The 16003-nt window shown below is 27.8% G+C and overlaps 1 protein-coding gene across 5 annotated transcripts in view; it reads right to left on the reverse strand.

The window, feature by feature from the left end:
* LOC119673259 (RNA-binding protein Musashi homolog Rbp6) overlaps positions 1-16003 on the reverse strand; it is a 318684-nt gene that overhangs the window by 956 nt on the left and 301725 nt on the right. For 3 of the 5 annotated variants that reach the window (XM_038084514.1, XM_038084515.1, XM_038084519.1), the window contains 2 exons: positions 3296-3361; positions 131-360 (listed from right to left, as the gene is read on the reverse strand). In XM_038084514.1, the coding sequence (XP_037940442.1) occupies positions 131-360; positions 3296-3361 (296 nt within the window). Of the gene's footprint in view, positions 1-130; positions 361-3295; positions 3362-15487; positions 15790-16003 lie in introns of those variants that run through there. The other 2 variants (XM_038084516.1, XM_038084517.1) reach the window with 2 other exon arrangements.

Consider the following 16003-nt stretch of genomic DNA (forward strand, 5'->3'; position numbering starts at 1 on the left):
GAAGAACTTCATAGAAGGGCCATACTACAAATTTTTGGGACAAATTAATTTTATTTTTGTAGTTGTTTCAAATTTCCAGGTTTAGAATGTTACTCTTCTATTTTTCTTCTTTCAAATAAGTTCTACTTACCGGGCTGTAATTTAATGGAGCTCGACTCACTGCAATCGGGAACCCTGACGGCTGTGGACTGGTGGCTTGTACGTAACCCACGTTATCGGCTGCAGTGGAGCTGTACATATCGATAGTGGGCCCTGGTGAATTGGTCGAGGGAAACCCCTGCCGTGTCGTAGTAGTATGTGGTGATGCCGAAGGTCCGAAAGTATGTGCAGCAGCAGCAGCAGCTTGATAATTGTTCATTACTAAAACGAAAAGAAAATAGTTGGATTTTTATAGAACTTCCAGAAAACACAGCAAAAAGTTTTAGATGAAGCCACTTAACTAATAATGTTGATATAGAGATTAGTTGAAATCAAACAAATAAATATGTTTAGTAAAATATTTGTTTCAAAGTCTTATTTAAAGAAATGTATTAGTTATAAAAGCAAGGTATATAAGCGGAACAATATGATATACAAAACATATATATCAGACTAAGGACATTTAACGGGTCGTTAGTAAAAAATTATTTTTCATCGCAGAGATAGTAATTAAAAACTAAAAATTAAAAATAACAATAAAATCATTAATCAATCAAAACTTATTTTGTTGTCTTGAAAGTGTATCGCTTTGAATGAAATATAGCTATGTCAGTACTTGAATCAGTATTCCATACATTTCGCGGAGGCTGATTGAGATATAGCTTTCAACTTCTGCAGCTGATTTCATTTTATGGCTGCAATTGCCTCAAATAACCTTCCTTGAAATGGTAATTTTATAGTCGGTAAAAGACAAAAGTCATATGTGGCCATGTTAGATGAGAACTGTGTTTGGTTGCATAAATTTGTTCAGTATTTTTTAGACAAATCTTGAGAAACGATGAATTTTGTGTATATAACGTGCAACAGTACTGCTAAATTACAGAAAAAATTTACGAAAAAAAGAATGTAATGCAAATAATAGCATTATTAAATAAAATTTCTAATTTATTTCTCAATATCAACTCAACATCTGATAGATCCTCCATTGAAGAATCACAAATGTTAAACTGTTTGTTGGAACTAGCCAAAGGTTTCATGGATTTGTTTCATCTCTGCTTCAAGTTGGCCTGGTATTGCAGTGCCGACGGTATACATTCCAGCCAACAGTTGGTTCTAGGTCTACATTTCTAGATCTTATTAAATTGCAGCATTTTACTTAATATAAGGGTAATATGTATTTAAATTACTAAAGAAAGAATAAACTATTCCCTTGTTAGTTCTTAATATTGAATATGTATTGAATATGAGATTATTTATTTATTTAGCATTCCTTCAAAATTCAGAATTAAAAATGGGCATTTTTTCGCTTCTTCTATCAAAGAACAACCTTTTATATTTATGTTGATTGAATACAAATGTCTGGACTGAAACAATGATGAATTTTAATGCGCTAAGGCAGCACTATTTTATATTAAGCGATAAGATTAATGAAATTTTAGATTTTTATGATAATAGTGATGAGCAAAAATATTGTGATAAATTCTGGCTTGATGTGGTGTATGCAATGTCTAGCTTATCCCAGGCTTAGGTGTAACCGTAAGATCACCACAGTAATGTGAGAGATAACAGTTAATTTTTTCACAAATTATATATAATTTAATTAATATATATTATATTAATCGGATTGATCGGAAATAAGTAGTTCTTGACATTATTACATTACATTTATCAAAAATAAATTAATGACTCTTGTTTGCCAACACTAGTATTAGTTTCATTTCTAGTTACTAATTACTATAACAGCCTTGTATAATTGTGTATATTATGCATTTAGATATATATTATAGTCCGGACTAAACCTTGTGTCTGGACTTTGGATCTGGTGAAAAATTCGCTTCAAGAAAAGAAATCGACTGTCTCAATTTTTGCCGATAGGGACGAGGACTTCTACGAGAGAGGCATAATGAAATTACCTTCAAAATGGCAACAAGATATCGAAGTAAATAGTGCATATTTGACCTGAATCGGATCATTCTAACTATGGTAAATAAGTCTTTAATTTAATGCAATAATAATTGATTTATTTTTAGGACACCTATTATATACTATATGCATATATGTAATACATATAATATATATAATAGTGTACATATGCATTATATGTACTTTTTCTTTAACATTATTTTTAATTAATAAAAAAGAAGCGGAAATTCTATTAGTCAGTGTGGTGAGATGAATTGGTTTTGGTTTTCTCGTATGTCGATCTTGCTGCTCATGTAAGTGTCGGTAAACTATTCTCCCAGTTTTTAAAATATTTAAAAGAAGTTTTGCTTGGACGTATTTATAGATCTAACTAGTTACTGTTCTTTCATATGGATTACCTGATGATAATACCAGTTATATTATACCTTTTATACTTATGTTATAAAAATGATCTATTAAAGCTGTTGAAGGAGACTTCACAAATTAAATATGGTATATAATATGGTATAATATAATATGGTATATGGTATAATATAATAATAAATATGGTATATAAAAATGGCATTTAATCAATTTGATAATAAGTATCCATTCATCTTTGTCCGTATTCTTTTCTATTTAGATATAAGTAAATTAGTCGATCAGGTTTATTTGGTAATTTATATGAAATAAATTTAGTAGGGAAATTTATATGAAGTGCGACATTTACAAGATATGGCCTATTGAGGTTAGTAAATAATTTTAATCCTGTTAATCCACGATGCAGTAACGTAGTGATATAGTTCCCAACCCTTTTAAAATCTAGTAAATAATATTTAAAATGTCTTTATTGTATTAAATTTCATTTTGAAAATAATTTAAAAAGAAAATAAAAGATTTTTAAATAATTGTTTTGTATTTGAATGAAGTTTATTAAAGGTAGCTTTAATAAAACAAAAGCGAACTTTCTTGTCTCTTACTACATTTATATAGAGAATTACTAAAGTGGAACCAAATAAACTTCAATACTTAAACTACGTAAGTAAATGAAGTTCCATAGTCTCTTTAAAGTGCTTAAGGGAAATCTACTGTCATTTTCCTGACATACAAATTTGGAATTCATCGCACCGCGAAGACCCAATTAATTTTCTCTTTGTCCGTTTGTTGTTACTTCGATTTCCGCCTTCCGATTTCCGTTTCGAGTTAAAATATTTAATGTTTTAATTATGATGCGTCATTTTGAAGCAAAGCTCACCTGATAGTGCCTGGGTAAGTAATGGTGTATTGTTATTCGGCGTGAGTTGTCCATTAGTTAAGTCCACTGGAAGAGTGAAGAAAGTAAGAGAAAGAGATGCATTAAATTATTTAACTAATTGACACTTATTATTCAAGTAATTATTTCGGTTTTTATATTAATTAAACTATTAATCAATTTCTAAGAATAATCGAATATTGGCCACAAAAAAGATTTTTACTAATTAAACGTTAAATGTACGAAAATGTGTTAGTAGGTATGTGTACGATAGATACTATATAGTACGAATGTGTGGATATATGTGGGTGTGGGTGTGGATGTGTGAGTGTACGAGTGTCTTTTGTCTATTGAATTGTATAAATATGATGGATTACAAAAGTTTTTGTCTTTATACGATTAAATGTACGAAAATTACAAATAAACTAAACGATAACGAAACAAAAACCAGAACGAAACTAATTTATTGTCGATAACAATAAATAAAAGTAATTATTTCGCTACGATTTCGATACACATTAAAAGCTTTAAATGATTTGTAGCTACGTTTTTTTGTTCTAAATATTTTACGTACGTAAAACGTATCAGTTTTACGTTCTTACTTTGTTTTTACTTTGAGGTATTGTTTGATTTTTTCATGTGTACACCGAACACCGAACACTGAACACCGAACACCGTACATCGTACATCGTACGCTGTAGACTGTGTACTGTGGACAGTGTGTTTGTGACAGTGTCATTTGTGTTGTTGCATTAACGCCATTTTGTTTTTGTTTTACTAATTATTTACTAAGAGCAAAAACAAAATAGAAAAAAATTGTTATTTGGCGTTATTTGTTAGACAATGGCGAAGGGAATTTCGAATTTTGCTGGTAAACATGTGATGGACGCCATTGTTATTTTTGTTTATGGTTGATCACTAAATTTGTGGTTGTTTGTTTTTTACCGGAAAAGGTAAGCAACTAAGTTAGCGGAAGCCATTTTTAAATACCCGCAGCATCCTGTGTGTGAGCAGCACTGATATGCTGGCGCCAAAAAAGTTTTTTATGCTGAGTTTTTGTGCTTGGTTGGGTGTTTCTTGAAAACTTTAAAGTTTCTACACTTCCAGGACGGCACTCGGTGTCGGTCCTTCCCCAACCTATCCAAATAAATTGGCTTATCTAGTGATGTGTGGAGGAAGTGTGGTAAAGACAGGTGAAATGTTGCTTCTTATGCTTTGCAAGTCGTTGTTTTGTACTAAAAATAGTGGAATTTCTTTGAATTCGTTTGCGAAAACGATATCAAAAACAACTGACAAATTGTTTGATTGCAACGACCTCGATTTTATTGTCAATAATGGTTTCAGTTGTTTTGTCAGGAATTCGGAAAGATCAAACCGCATGTTTTTCTTTTGAAATGGAAGAAAATCGAAGCACGGGGTTTAGAAAATATTTTCGTAAACGCAGGTCTGTTGTTGCTACGTTTTTGTGGTTGAGATAGTTAAAAAACTGGAGACAAATATTTTTAACAGGAAACGAAACAAATTGTTTTTTTATTTTTAATTGAAATATTAGTAATGTGAAGGAGTAATAGAAGACAAACCAATGAAGTCAGACTAAGTCCTAAAAAATTTTCAAAATAAACCAAGTTTCCGTTTAAAGTACGTTATTGTACAACTTTGCATCTTAAATTAAATTGTTGGTTCTTAACTGACAAAGGACAAAAGTAATAAAATTGCTTCCTAAAGTTAGGACTATTACTATTATTACTACAACATGTAGCTAGATCAAATAAAAGTAGGCTTCTCTACCTCAAAAAGCTAAAAATTGTTTTCGTTTCCACATAAATTGAGTCTAGGAATATGTTTCAATTCCTTAATTAACTAAAAAGCCTATGTGATTCCACATTTCTTATATGTAGATTTAATTATCTACCTATGATGTCGGTAATTAAAACCAATTAGCTAACAAATGTTTGGATTTAACCTTTTTCATAATTTTGGGGAAATTATTAAGTGCTTTATAACTACTTGGATTCACTTATAAAAGTAATATTTGATTGATTCATTTTAGACAAATAGATAAAACAGGAAATTTGAATGCACTTATAAAAGTAAACATTTGATTGATTTAATGACTGGAGGTGCTAAGGATTGAGTCAAATAATAGTGCACCCATATATGCTTGAATTAAGATTTAGATAAACCAGGATAATGTAATATTTAAGAATATTCCATTATGGAATGTTTAGGTGTATCATTCTCGGGTAATAACGAGTATGATGAGTATGAGTATTTCCGAAGTGGTACGGTATTGAGAGGATAAGCATAAGTTCAGATAGATCCTGTATTAAAAAGAATGACAAATGATATCATTATAGATCTATCCGTGCACTAAGTATATTGTCGTAGCGTCACAAATGGCATACAATTTGTTGACATTGAATATGTTTATACAGACTTTATTTCATTAATTTAAGTGCTGTTAGCCAGCAATTTTTAATGTTTTTGTTTCCTCTTTGTTTCTAACTATTTTCTTTGTTGCTGTTAGCTGACACTTTAGTTGTTGTGTTCTTAAACTGTATTTTATTAATTTATAAAATATTTATAAGTGAGTCTAGTTTGTAGTTAATATAGTTTCATGACTGAATTAAGAATACTAAGGATATTAAAGTGCTCAATTAATCTAAGAAATCTTGAAGATATTACTAAACGTATTCATATTTGAATATCGCTGAGGTTGGAATATGCAAATTCTACAAATATTGTACATATTATTGGAATTTGGGTGTTATGCTTTATATTTACTGATTTCTGAAATTAAGAATAATGAATAAAATAGATTTTATCTATTTGATAGATCATCTATCATTAATTAAAGCAATTTGGGAAGCGAAGATGGACTTTCCTTCATCGAGTGACAAAGAATTTCAGTATAAAATATTATTCTAAATAAATAATAAATTTGAAAAAAATCTAATATTGAAGTGTAGAAGTGAAGAGAAAAGATAATTCTTTCCCAACTACAATATAAAATAGTTTTAAATTGATGTAATAAGAAGAGGTAGTAAGGCTTCTTCTTCTAGGACTAAAAGTTTGGTGAGTGCACAGATAAGTATGGGACTCTTTACCAATATTACAAATACAAATACCGACATATCTGAGATATGTAAGCTCATTGTGATACGATTATTGCATTTTAATTATACTAATAGATAAATAGTATTGTAGTTGATCGAAAGGTGTTTACGAAGAATATATTGTAGTACTTGAAAAATCAAAACATATTCATTTTTGGAGAGATTTTAAAACAATTGCTTAAAAACACTAGAATTTTTAAAATTATTTTTTTATCAGTACTAAAAATGGAATAAATTATAACTATAATTATATGTTATCTATATATTGCTATAATTGTTATTGATATATAAAAGATTATATCGTATACAAAACATAGTTTACTAAGTGAAATCAATAAGTTCTAATTATTCAGAATTTAATACATATATATGACTTATAAATTTCTACTTTTTGCTATTGTTTTCTTAAATGAAAAATTGTTAGTATTTTTATATATATGACTACTTATATATAGGTAACAAAATATGTATAATTTGTTAATATTTTATAAATGTTATACTTCTATATTAGCTACACATCGAGACTAATAAATTTTCTTGATTAATCATTTTAATAACAATGTTATATATAATATGTAGTTTTTATTTTGAACTAAAGTCCTAATCTGCTTCTTTAAATTATTTTTATTTGCATTTAAATGTATATATTTTTCTTTGTAATTATTAACCAAATAAAAATTAATCAAATAAACAAATATCAATTTCATTTCAACCAGTAGAATTATTTCAGAAGTCAGTGATTGAAATCTTTGCTTTTCCATCATCTGATAATACTCCATTGATGTGATATGTATTATTATAATACTTTCAAGTGATAACTGGTAAGTAACTGATTATATGAAAAAAACGAAAGTTTATTAAATATACTTTTTTAGCCAAAATAGATTTTTATGCAATATGGAATTTCAATAATTGCATGTGGAGTGGATCGGAATTGAATGCAGTCAACTATTTCCATAATTTTGATTTTCACTTCCATTTAACACTGACTTACCGAAAAGATCTCGTTAATAGATATTGATTTCGGTTGTAATTAGTTGTAATTATTGAATAGTTGTAATTGAATAGTGTATAATTTTAATTTAACTAAATTCTTAAATATTAATTAAATTTAAATTATTTGATTAATTTAATTTAAATTATTTCATGAATACTAATGCAAAGAAATAGTAAATTAGTTGTTGACGATTATAAGACATTATTGGACCCTATTTGTTTTAATTAAATATTTAATTAAATATTGAGAATGTCTAATTCTTAATTTTAAATTAAAGAAGTAGATTAGGATTTATTTTTCCTATATCGTTAGTTTCTTATACTATATATGACTTTTATTTCTATATAATATGTTTCTAAATAAAAGTTTTGTTATACATTATAAATTTGCTACAATTGAATTAACTAACACATATTAAATTTTTATAAAATTCTTAAAAACTAAGTTTTAAACAAATTTTGATACTACACATGATTCTGATTTTTAAGCTACACCACGCTGAAGCCGATTTCTAAGTCAGGCTTCAAAGCGGTTCACAATTAATTGCGTTTAAATATTTTAGCTTTAAGAACTAAAGATTCTTAAGAAATATACTAAATAAAAAATTGCATATAATTTGAAATAAATGAGAACTAAGCTAAGTTTATAGATATATAAAAGTTTATTGATAAAAAATGTTAAAGTATATATAGCATATATCTGAGAGCTTTTTCTGACCTGTTGGCTGGTTGGATGCCGGGATGAATCGTTGAATAAAGCTTGACTTCAGTTGCTGCCATTTGTCTTCTAAGCGCATTTATTTTATGTTGATTTCAGATATATATTAAATTTGCTTTTAAATATAATCTATTTTTAATAAAAACTTAAAAACTTAAAAAGTTAAAAATAAAATAATAAAAAATAAAATTAAAAAGAAAGCTAAAAAGCATGCTATTATCAGAGCAGGCAAATTACATTTGTATTGGTTTATAAAAATAAAAATAATTAAAACTCACACTGAGTAGCGCTAACTAAAAATGGAAATTTTAAGTCTAATTTAAGAAAATACAATTTTTATTTTATTTTCATAATTATTAAGCATTTTTTATTCATATTTGAATTTTTTTATAATCACAGAATATATAAATTGATTTAAGCAATAATAAATGTCTTTATATACTCGATATAGCTAAGTGTTGTTCCAGTGTATTGATTTATAAGAATGTACGTCTTGTTGGAAAATACATATATATGTATAAAATATATGTATATGTTTAGTAAATGTACTTATGATTAATTGTATTATTTTCAATTTCAAGCATTAAGTAATTTTTTTTTTTTTTTGAATATTATTCTTGAAGCAATAACGAATTTTTTTTATTTTCAGATTTTGCATTGATTCTTTGGATTTTAGTTTAATTTTAATGTTTACAGTGGTTGCCGTTTATAGAAAGTTTTAAAAATGTTATTTAATGATGTTATTTATGCATAATTATTAATATTTGCAGTAAACTATCTAACAAATTTGTTCGAATTAAGAGAATGTTGTATACTAAGTTGTGGAGCTACGAGGCAGTGTTTAGGATACTGAAAATACATGTCCGTCAGACATACTTTAAAGCTGGTATCAATGAGTCAATGGTGTAATCATTATTTATGCAAAGATTCCTCTAAAACTTAGACTTTTAGTGTTCACTATCAAAAGCATGCTCAGACTATGTTCGTCCGTTCACATTATGTTAGTAGTAATCGAGTACTGGAGAGAGAGAGAAAAAAAACGAGGCGATAGAGAAGAAAAGAAAGCAAGAAGAGGCAGAGAGAGAAAAAAAAATGAGCCAGTGAGCAAAAATGAACATTAAGATAGGTAAATAGTTAAAGACAGAGGCATGTAGACAGATAAAGCCGATTTAGAGGAAAAATGCATCACGTACTATTAATGATATTACGAATAAATACAGATTTGAATTTTTAATGTCTAATGTCATTTTTAACATCAGGTCTAAATATAATACATATAAAGACCATCAGCAGAGCTAAAGATTCCATCCTATTGTATTTGTAAATAGCTGAAGATTTAAGAAAGCTGCTTTCACTAATGTGCTCTTTTAACAATCCATAAATAGAGGAGAACAAGAGTAAATTAGAGAGCAAAGTAGTGAGAAAAAGGGATAGAAACATAGACAGGGAGAGAAATATACAGATAGAGAGAGAAAGATAGATAGAGCGGGAGATATAATTACACCGAAAAAAATAGAGACATAGACAGGTAGATAAACAAATTGAGAGAAATATATTTAAAGCAATAAAATTCTTTGAATGCATATCACTTTGCCTGAAAGCGAAAAATTTAACTCCAAAAAAGTAATCTATGAAAGTGTAGTAGAAAAGGGTAATGTTATAGGCATTTTTTTCGTTAGCATGTAACTATTTACAGAAACTGTTTTAAAAAAGTATGTACATAAAACCTGATTATGGCTATCCAAAAAAGGTAAAAACTCAGAAATTTTGTTTCTAGATATAGATACAAGATAAAGGATTCGACATGTACAACATAGCGATCAGAAACTTCGTTTGCAAACGCAACATATAGGTGGGTGATGGAAGATTTAGAGAGAACATATAGTACAATGCTCTCTTTTACCATGTTCTTGAAAAAAAGATTGAAATATAAATAAAAAGAGAGATGGAGTTGTAAAGAGAGGAAGTATGTGCTATAGTTGCTAAATGTTTGATGTTAAAAGTAGTAAGAAATTTTAAAAAAATTTCTTTTTGTGAATTATAAGAAATATGTTAAAATAAAATTACAAATGGATTTTATATAATATAATTTTGTCATTCGAAAAATTACAGAATGAAATGAGTACGTAAAAATTTTTATGCTGAAATAAATTTTTATTTAATTGGAGAGGAGAAAGTGAACTCTTGACATATGAGTTGCACATTTTGATAAGAAGTTATTTGTATTAGTTGTTATTTTACTAGAAGACCTAAGTTGTAATGGAAAATCTTTTCAGATCAAGCTTTCTGTAAAGTGAGAAATCATTACTAAATTAAAAATCTTGGTGTGTTTAAACGGGCACAGTATTATTAACTTGTTATGATGCGAAGCAGGTTAACAATTATTTACGAGTTTTATAAGATAGTGAAGTTTACAAAATTTTGAAAATCAATCTTGACCGCTGGTTTCTCTCTTTAAGATGCGAAACTGCCAACCTTTGGCAGGGTTGCTGAGCTCACCACACGATATGACGAAGGTCTACTACTTTATTGCTATTCATTCAAATTCTTTGAAAATTCGTCATTTATAATAAACTTCTGAAGTCTTAGACTTGGTATACAATATATATCTCAGTTTTATCAATCCTGGCTGCTGGTTTCTCACCTTAAGACGAGAAACTGTCAATCTCTGCAAGAGTTGCTGAGCTCACCACACGATATGACGAAGGTCTACTACTTTATTGCTATTCAGCTGAAATTGTTTGAAAACTCGTCATTTATAATAAACTTCTGAAGACTTGGACTTAGTATACAATATACATCTGAGTTTTATCAATCCTGGCTGCTGGTTTCTCACCTTAAGACGAGAAACTGCCAAACTGTGGCAGGGTTGTGGACTCACCACGTTATGAGGAAGGTCTACTACTTTATTGCTATTCAGCTGAAATTATTTGAAAACTCGTCATTTATAATAAACTTCTGAAGACTTGGACTTAGTATACAATATTCATCTCAATTTTAGATACAATTATAAGTAATACGTATAATTGTGGTTCTTGAAAAATTTGCAACGCAATAAAAAATAATTGTAACAATTTATTCTAATTGAACAACAGCAACATTGTATATTCTTTAAGTGTAAGCATGTAAAATTGTAGTTTATTCTTTTATCTTTTTTTTTGTATATAAGTAAATTTAAATATTTAATTAACAGCTTAGTTATTAGTATATATGCAAATCTCTGCTCAAAATGTTTAATCAATTTCATTTTAAATATCTTAATTTGCATGTAAATATGCATTTGTTTGCTCTAAATTATCTTCCTAATGCAATGTTTACTCTCTTCTGTGTATCTCCTCAGATGGCAACAACTTTAATTTGATATTTCACTTGAAGATACAATATCTTAAAAAAAATTTCAATTAAAAAAGGACAAGCGTGATTTGTTTGCAAATTTTTCTTTTTAGTATTTGTTTATATAATTAAAGCAGCTTAAGTTTAATTAGAATTTCACACAATATTTTTAGGTATTTTTTTTCAATTTTCAATTTTTTGAATTTTTTGAATTTTTAAATTATTTCAAACTTGAAGTTTTTTTTTCTCTTCGTCGTTTCATTTACTTTTTAGTTCTTGCAGAAAAAATGGATGGACAATTCATTTATATAATTAAATTTATGTATAATTTTTTTTTTCGTAATATACTTTAAATATATATCATATATTTTTATTAACTAACAAATTCGCAATAATAAATATTAATTTGTATATATAAAGTTTTTCCGTTTTTCCGTTTTTCCGTTTTTCCGTTTTGATAATTTTCACTTTTATCTTTTGAATTCTCTTTATCTTTTGTTTCATTTAAAAAATATATTTCATATTAAATAAAATTTGTTGTGGTTTTTAAATTTTGATTCAAAGCCTTTAGACCAACATTTCGCTAGATATTTTCATACATTTATAATAATATTATTTTGTTTAAATAAAATAATGAATTTTTTGTTATAGCAAATAAAATGTGCAATAAAATTTCGCAAAAAAGCTATAAAGCTAATAATTAATAAAATCAAATAAAAAATTTTTAAATAATTTAAAATTAAACAGCTAAAAGCGTGTTTAAATTGTATGTATTTATTATGAAAATTAATTTTTTCTATATATTAAATAATTATTACTATTAATCGTATTTATTTAATGTATTTTATTTTGTATCTATTTAAGATGAGATGCCAACTACAATCAAACAACACTACACTACGAGTAGTAAAGCGATTACATATTATATATATATCTAGTTAGTTATATATATATTTTTATATATATATATATATATTTGTATATGTAAATATATATATATGTTTAATTAGTGAATATATTTAAATAAATATTTACTTTAAATAGTGCTAAATACGTAAAGTTAATTGCTATTTTTAATATATATTAATTTATACTATACATAGTAAGTGCTGTGGTTAACCCTTTAAAAGATTAAAGATTTATTTGACAGAATTATTTTGAATTGCTTTTGATTTTTTTCTTTTAATTAATAGAAATTTTTTTTATATCAATTTTGTTTCACTTAATATAAAAAAGATTAAAAATTAAAAATCTGAATTATAAAAGTTATTTCAGACGAAATTAAATTCAGTTTCGTACTATGAAATTCGATGAAAGAGAATAAATATGAGAGTAAGAAAAATTATTATTCACTTGGCATTTTTTTTTGAAAAAGTATGAAGTAAACTCAACCCATCTTAGCTCATTAATGTTAAATTCAATGAATTATTTGCGGACTAAAGTTAAATTGTATTGCGAACGCTCCATATCAATAAGACTACTGGAGAGAGAGAGAGAGAGAGAGAGAGAAAAAAAGGAGCGATAAAGAAGAAAAGAAAGCAGGAAGAGGTAGAGAGAGAAAAAAGAGCCAGCCAGTGAGAAAAATGAACATTTAGATAAGCTCAATCCATCTTAGCTCATTAATGTTAAATTCAATGAATTATTTGTGGATTAAAGTTAAATTCTATTGCGAATGCTCCATATCATTAAGACTACTGGAGAGAGAGTGAGAGAGAGAGAGAGAGAGAGAGAGAGAGGAAGAAAGGAGCGATAAAGAAGAAAAGAAAGCAGGAAGAGGTAGAGAGAGAAAAAAAGAGTCAGCCAGTGTGAAAAATGAACATTTAGATAGGTAAATCAATCCATATAAGCTCATTAATGTTAAATTCAATGAATTATTTGTGGATTAAAGTTAAATTGTATTGCGAACGCTCCATATCAATAAGAGACGTAACAAAGATACAAAAGTTAAATTTTAGAAAAGAGTGGAGAGACTATGTTTCAGAACAGATCGTCTTAAGGGGCAACCAAATCTTTTATAATAAAAAAAATCTGTTTCTTACATAATACATTTTTTTCTATTGATCATTCCAAACTTTATCCTTCGATTATATTTAGTAGTCTGTTTCAGGAAAAGACGTCCATTCCAAATCAAGATCAAATACAGACATTCAAGGAGTCGAATTTATGCCGAAATTAAAAGAAATGAATTATGAAATAGCCTTGGTTCATTCTTAACAGATATGTTATTAACATTTGTTTTATAGTTATCAAACGTTTATAAAACATTTGTAAAGTTTGTTTGTTGTAAAGTTAAAATACTTTTTATATAAAATGTGTTTGAAAAGCATTATAAGAAATTTTTATGAATAAGGCTGTAAATGTTTTCATATGAACTTTAAATTAGTCTAGAAAAATCACCTTTGAATGAGTACCTCCCTGTCTGTACTTATGTATCTTTATCGATATAAAATAATATATAGCTGAATCTTTAAGAAGTTGATTTTACTTTACAATTATAATAGGAATTTTATAAGTATATGATATTCACATAACAAAATATCTTTTCCGTCTTCAAAGAGAATCAGATTTCTTATCACACTGAATGGGGCAGTCGACGATTACTGAGGAAAGAGCTTTAAATCCAGTTGTTATTTAAAAAGAAATTTTGCCATAAAATACATTTATGAAGCAAATAGAATTTTTTCCGATCAGTTGGCGTTTTAAAATGAAGGATCTGTTTAGGTCGCATTGCTTCAGTGTCCTTGTGAGTTTTTAAGTCTGGTGTGTAATAACTGCGATTACATCGATTTAAACTTCTCTTCTGTAACACAACTTCACAAAGTTTCATGTTTGTTTATATTACATTGAAAGAGATATTTTTGACATAATAGTATTTATAATATTTTTTTTTTATATTAAATATTTTTATATGAACATTATTGTGTCAAGGTAATGGTAATGGTTTATGGGATAGGTTAATGTCAATATCCTGTCGTAGCTGAAAAAGGTACCGACGAACTGCGATCTAAACAAATTCTTTATGTTGATATAAATATTTATACCTTGAAGAAGAAGAAAAGCCCTTGAAGAAAATATTTATATATTGTAATATATATTTATAGTAGAAGAAAATAAAATCGGTTGAAAAAATCTTAAACCATTTGATAATGAAAATTTTATATCGGATTATTTAAATATCTGTGGAAACATCAAATCAAAATATCTACACGTACACTTACATATGTTTTTACGGCTATACTATAGTTTTATATCTCTATATATTATATATTAACATAATGCAATTCTACGAATACGAGTACTTATAAAACGTTTAGTACGAATGCTGTGAGTGGTAGTTTTTGTGTACTAGAAACACTTCAACTCTAAGTTTTTACTGTTACTTAGTACGAGTATATAAGATAAAGTTCAAATATTATATGCTAGTAACTATATACTTTAGATATATAAGATAACAAATGGGTATATAAGAAAAACGTGGCTAGACATTGATTAAATACAGTTACGAGTACATATAAACTAGAAACTAGTAACTAGTAAGGGTGTATAGGAGGCAATGAATGCTCAATTCTAAGGTTTTGACAAATTGGAAACTACAAAAGTACGAGTACGAGTACGAATCGAAGTACACGCAGCTGGCAAACTGGAAGCGCAGTTCCTTGTAAATTTACAGGGAGGATACTTTTTCGAATAGGAAATTTATTATGTCTTATATGTTAGGTATGCTCTTGCACTTATAATTTGGAGTTGCAGATTTGCTCATGTTGCCAGCTGCCAGCTGCCGACTGCCGACTGCAATATTGTATCTATACGAGCTATTATCGCTACTACAAGTTGCGAGTAAATACGTATATGTATGTATGTATTTAAAAGTCAATTATGAACAAAGTTTTACTATTTTTGGTACTTAAACTGAAATTTGTTTTTTATAACTTATTTTTTTTTGGTAAAAAACTTTATCAAAACTTTTATGCGTGTCAATTTGAAAATATTTCTTCGTTTTTTTCTGTTTTTTTTTTCTGTATTTTAGCTCGTTTAGTTCGTCCTGAACTACTAATGCGTCTCTAGTGGCGTCTAGCGAAAGATCGCGGGTCGCATTAATTTACTTGCATGCATTTTATCTTTTTGTGTTTTTGATTTGAGTTAAAAATTGATGTTTCCAAGAAATTGTGATTTGATAGCTGCTGTGCGTGTTAAAGCCGTGGCAAGCGGTAAGGTCAGTGCCTGATGTTGGTATGCCGATGGCTGGGTGCTGGCACCACTGCCAGCACCGGGCCTTCTGCCTGCATTCGTACTACACGTACCAAAACTTCTACCGATTCCACATATTGTTAAGCCTATAAATTATACACAAGCACAAATTATGCAAAATCAATCAGTCAATCAATCGGTCAATCATTCGAATTTCAATAATTTATCATTAAGTAAATACATACTTTTATCTGCAAATATTAATTATTTACAAATGCTTCATGTGCTAAATGAAACGATTTTCAAGCGTTGATATGACGAAATTTTTTGTGCCGAATTTAAATAAAACAATTATTTGCA

Source organism: Teleopsis dalmanni, chromosome 1 (genome assembly GCF_002237135.1).
Source record: "Teleopsis dalmanni isolate 2A chromosome 1, ASM223713v2, whole genome shotgun sequence".
Lineage (NCBI taxonomy): Eukaryota > Metazoa > Arthropoda > Insecta > Diptera > Diopsidae > Teleopsis > Teleopsis dalmanni.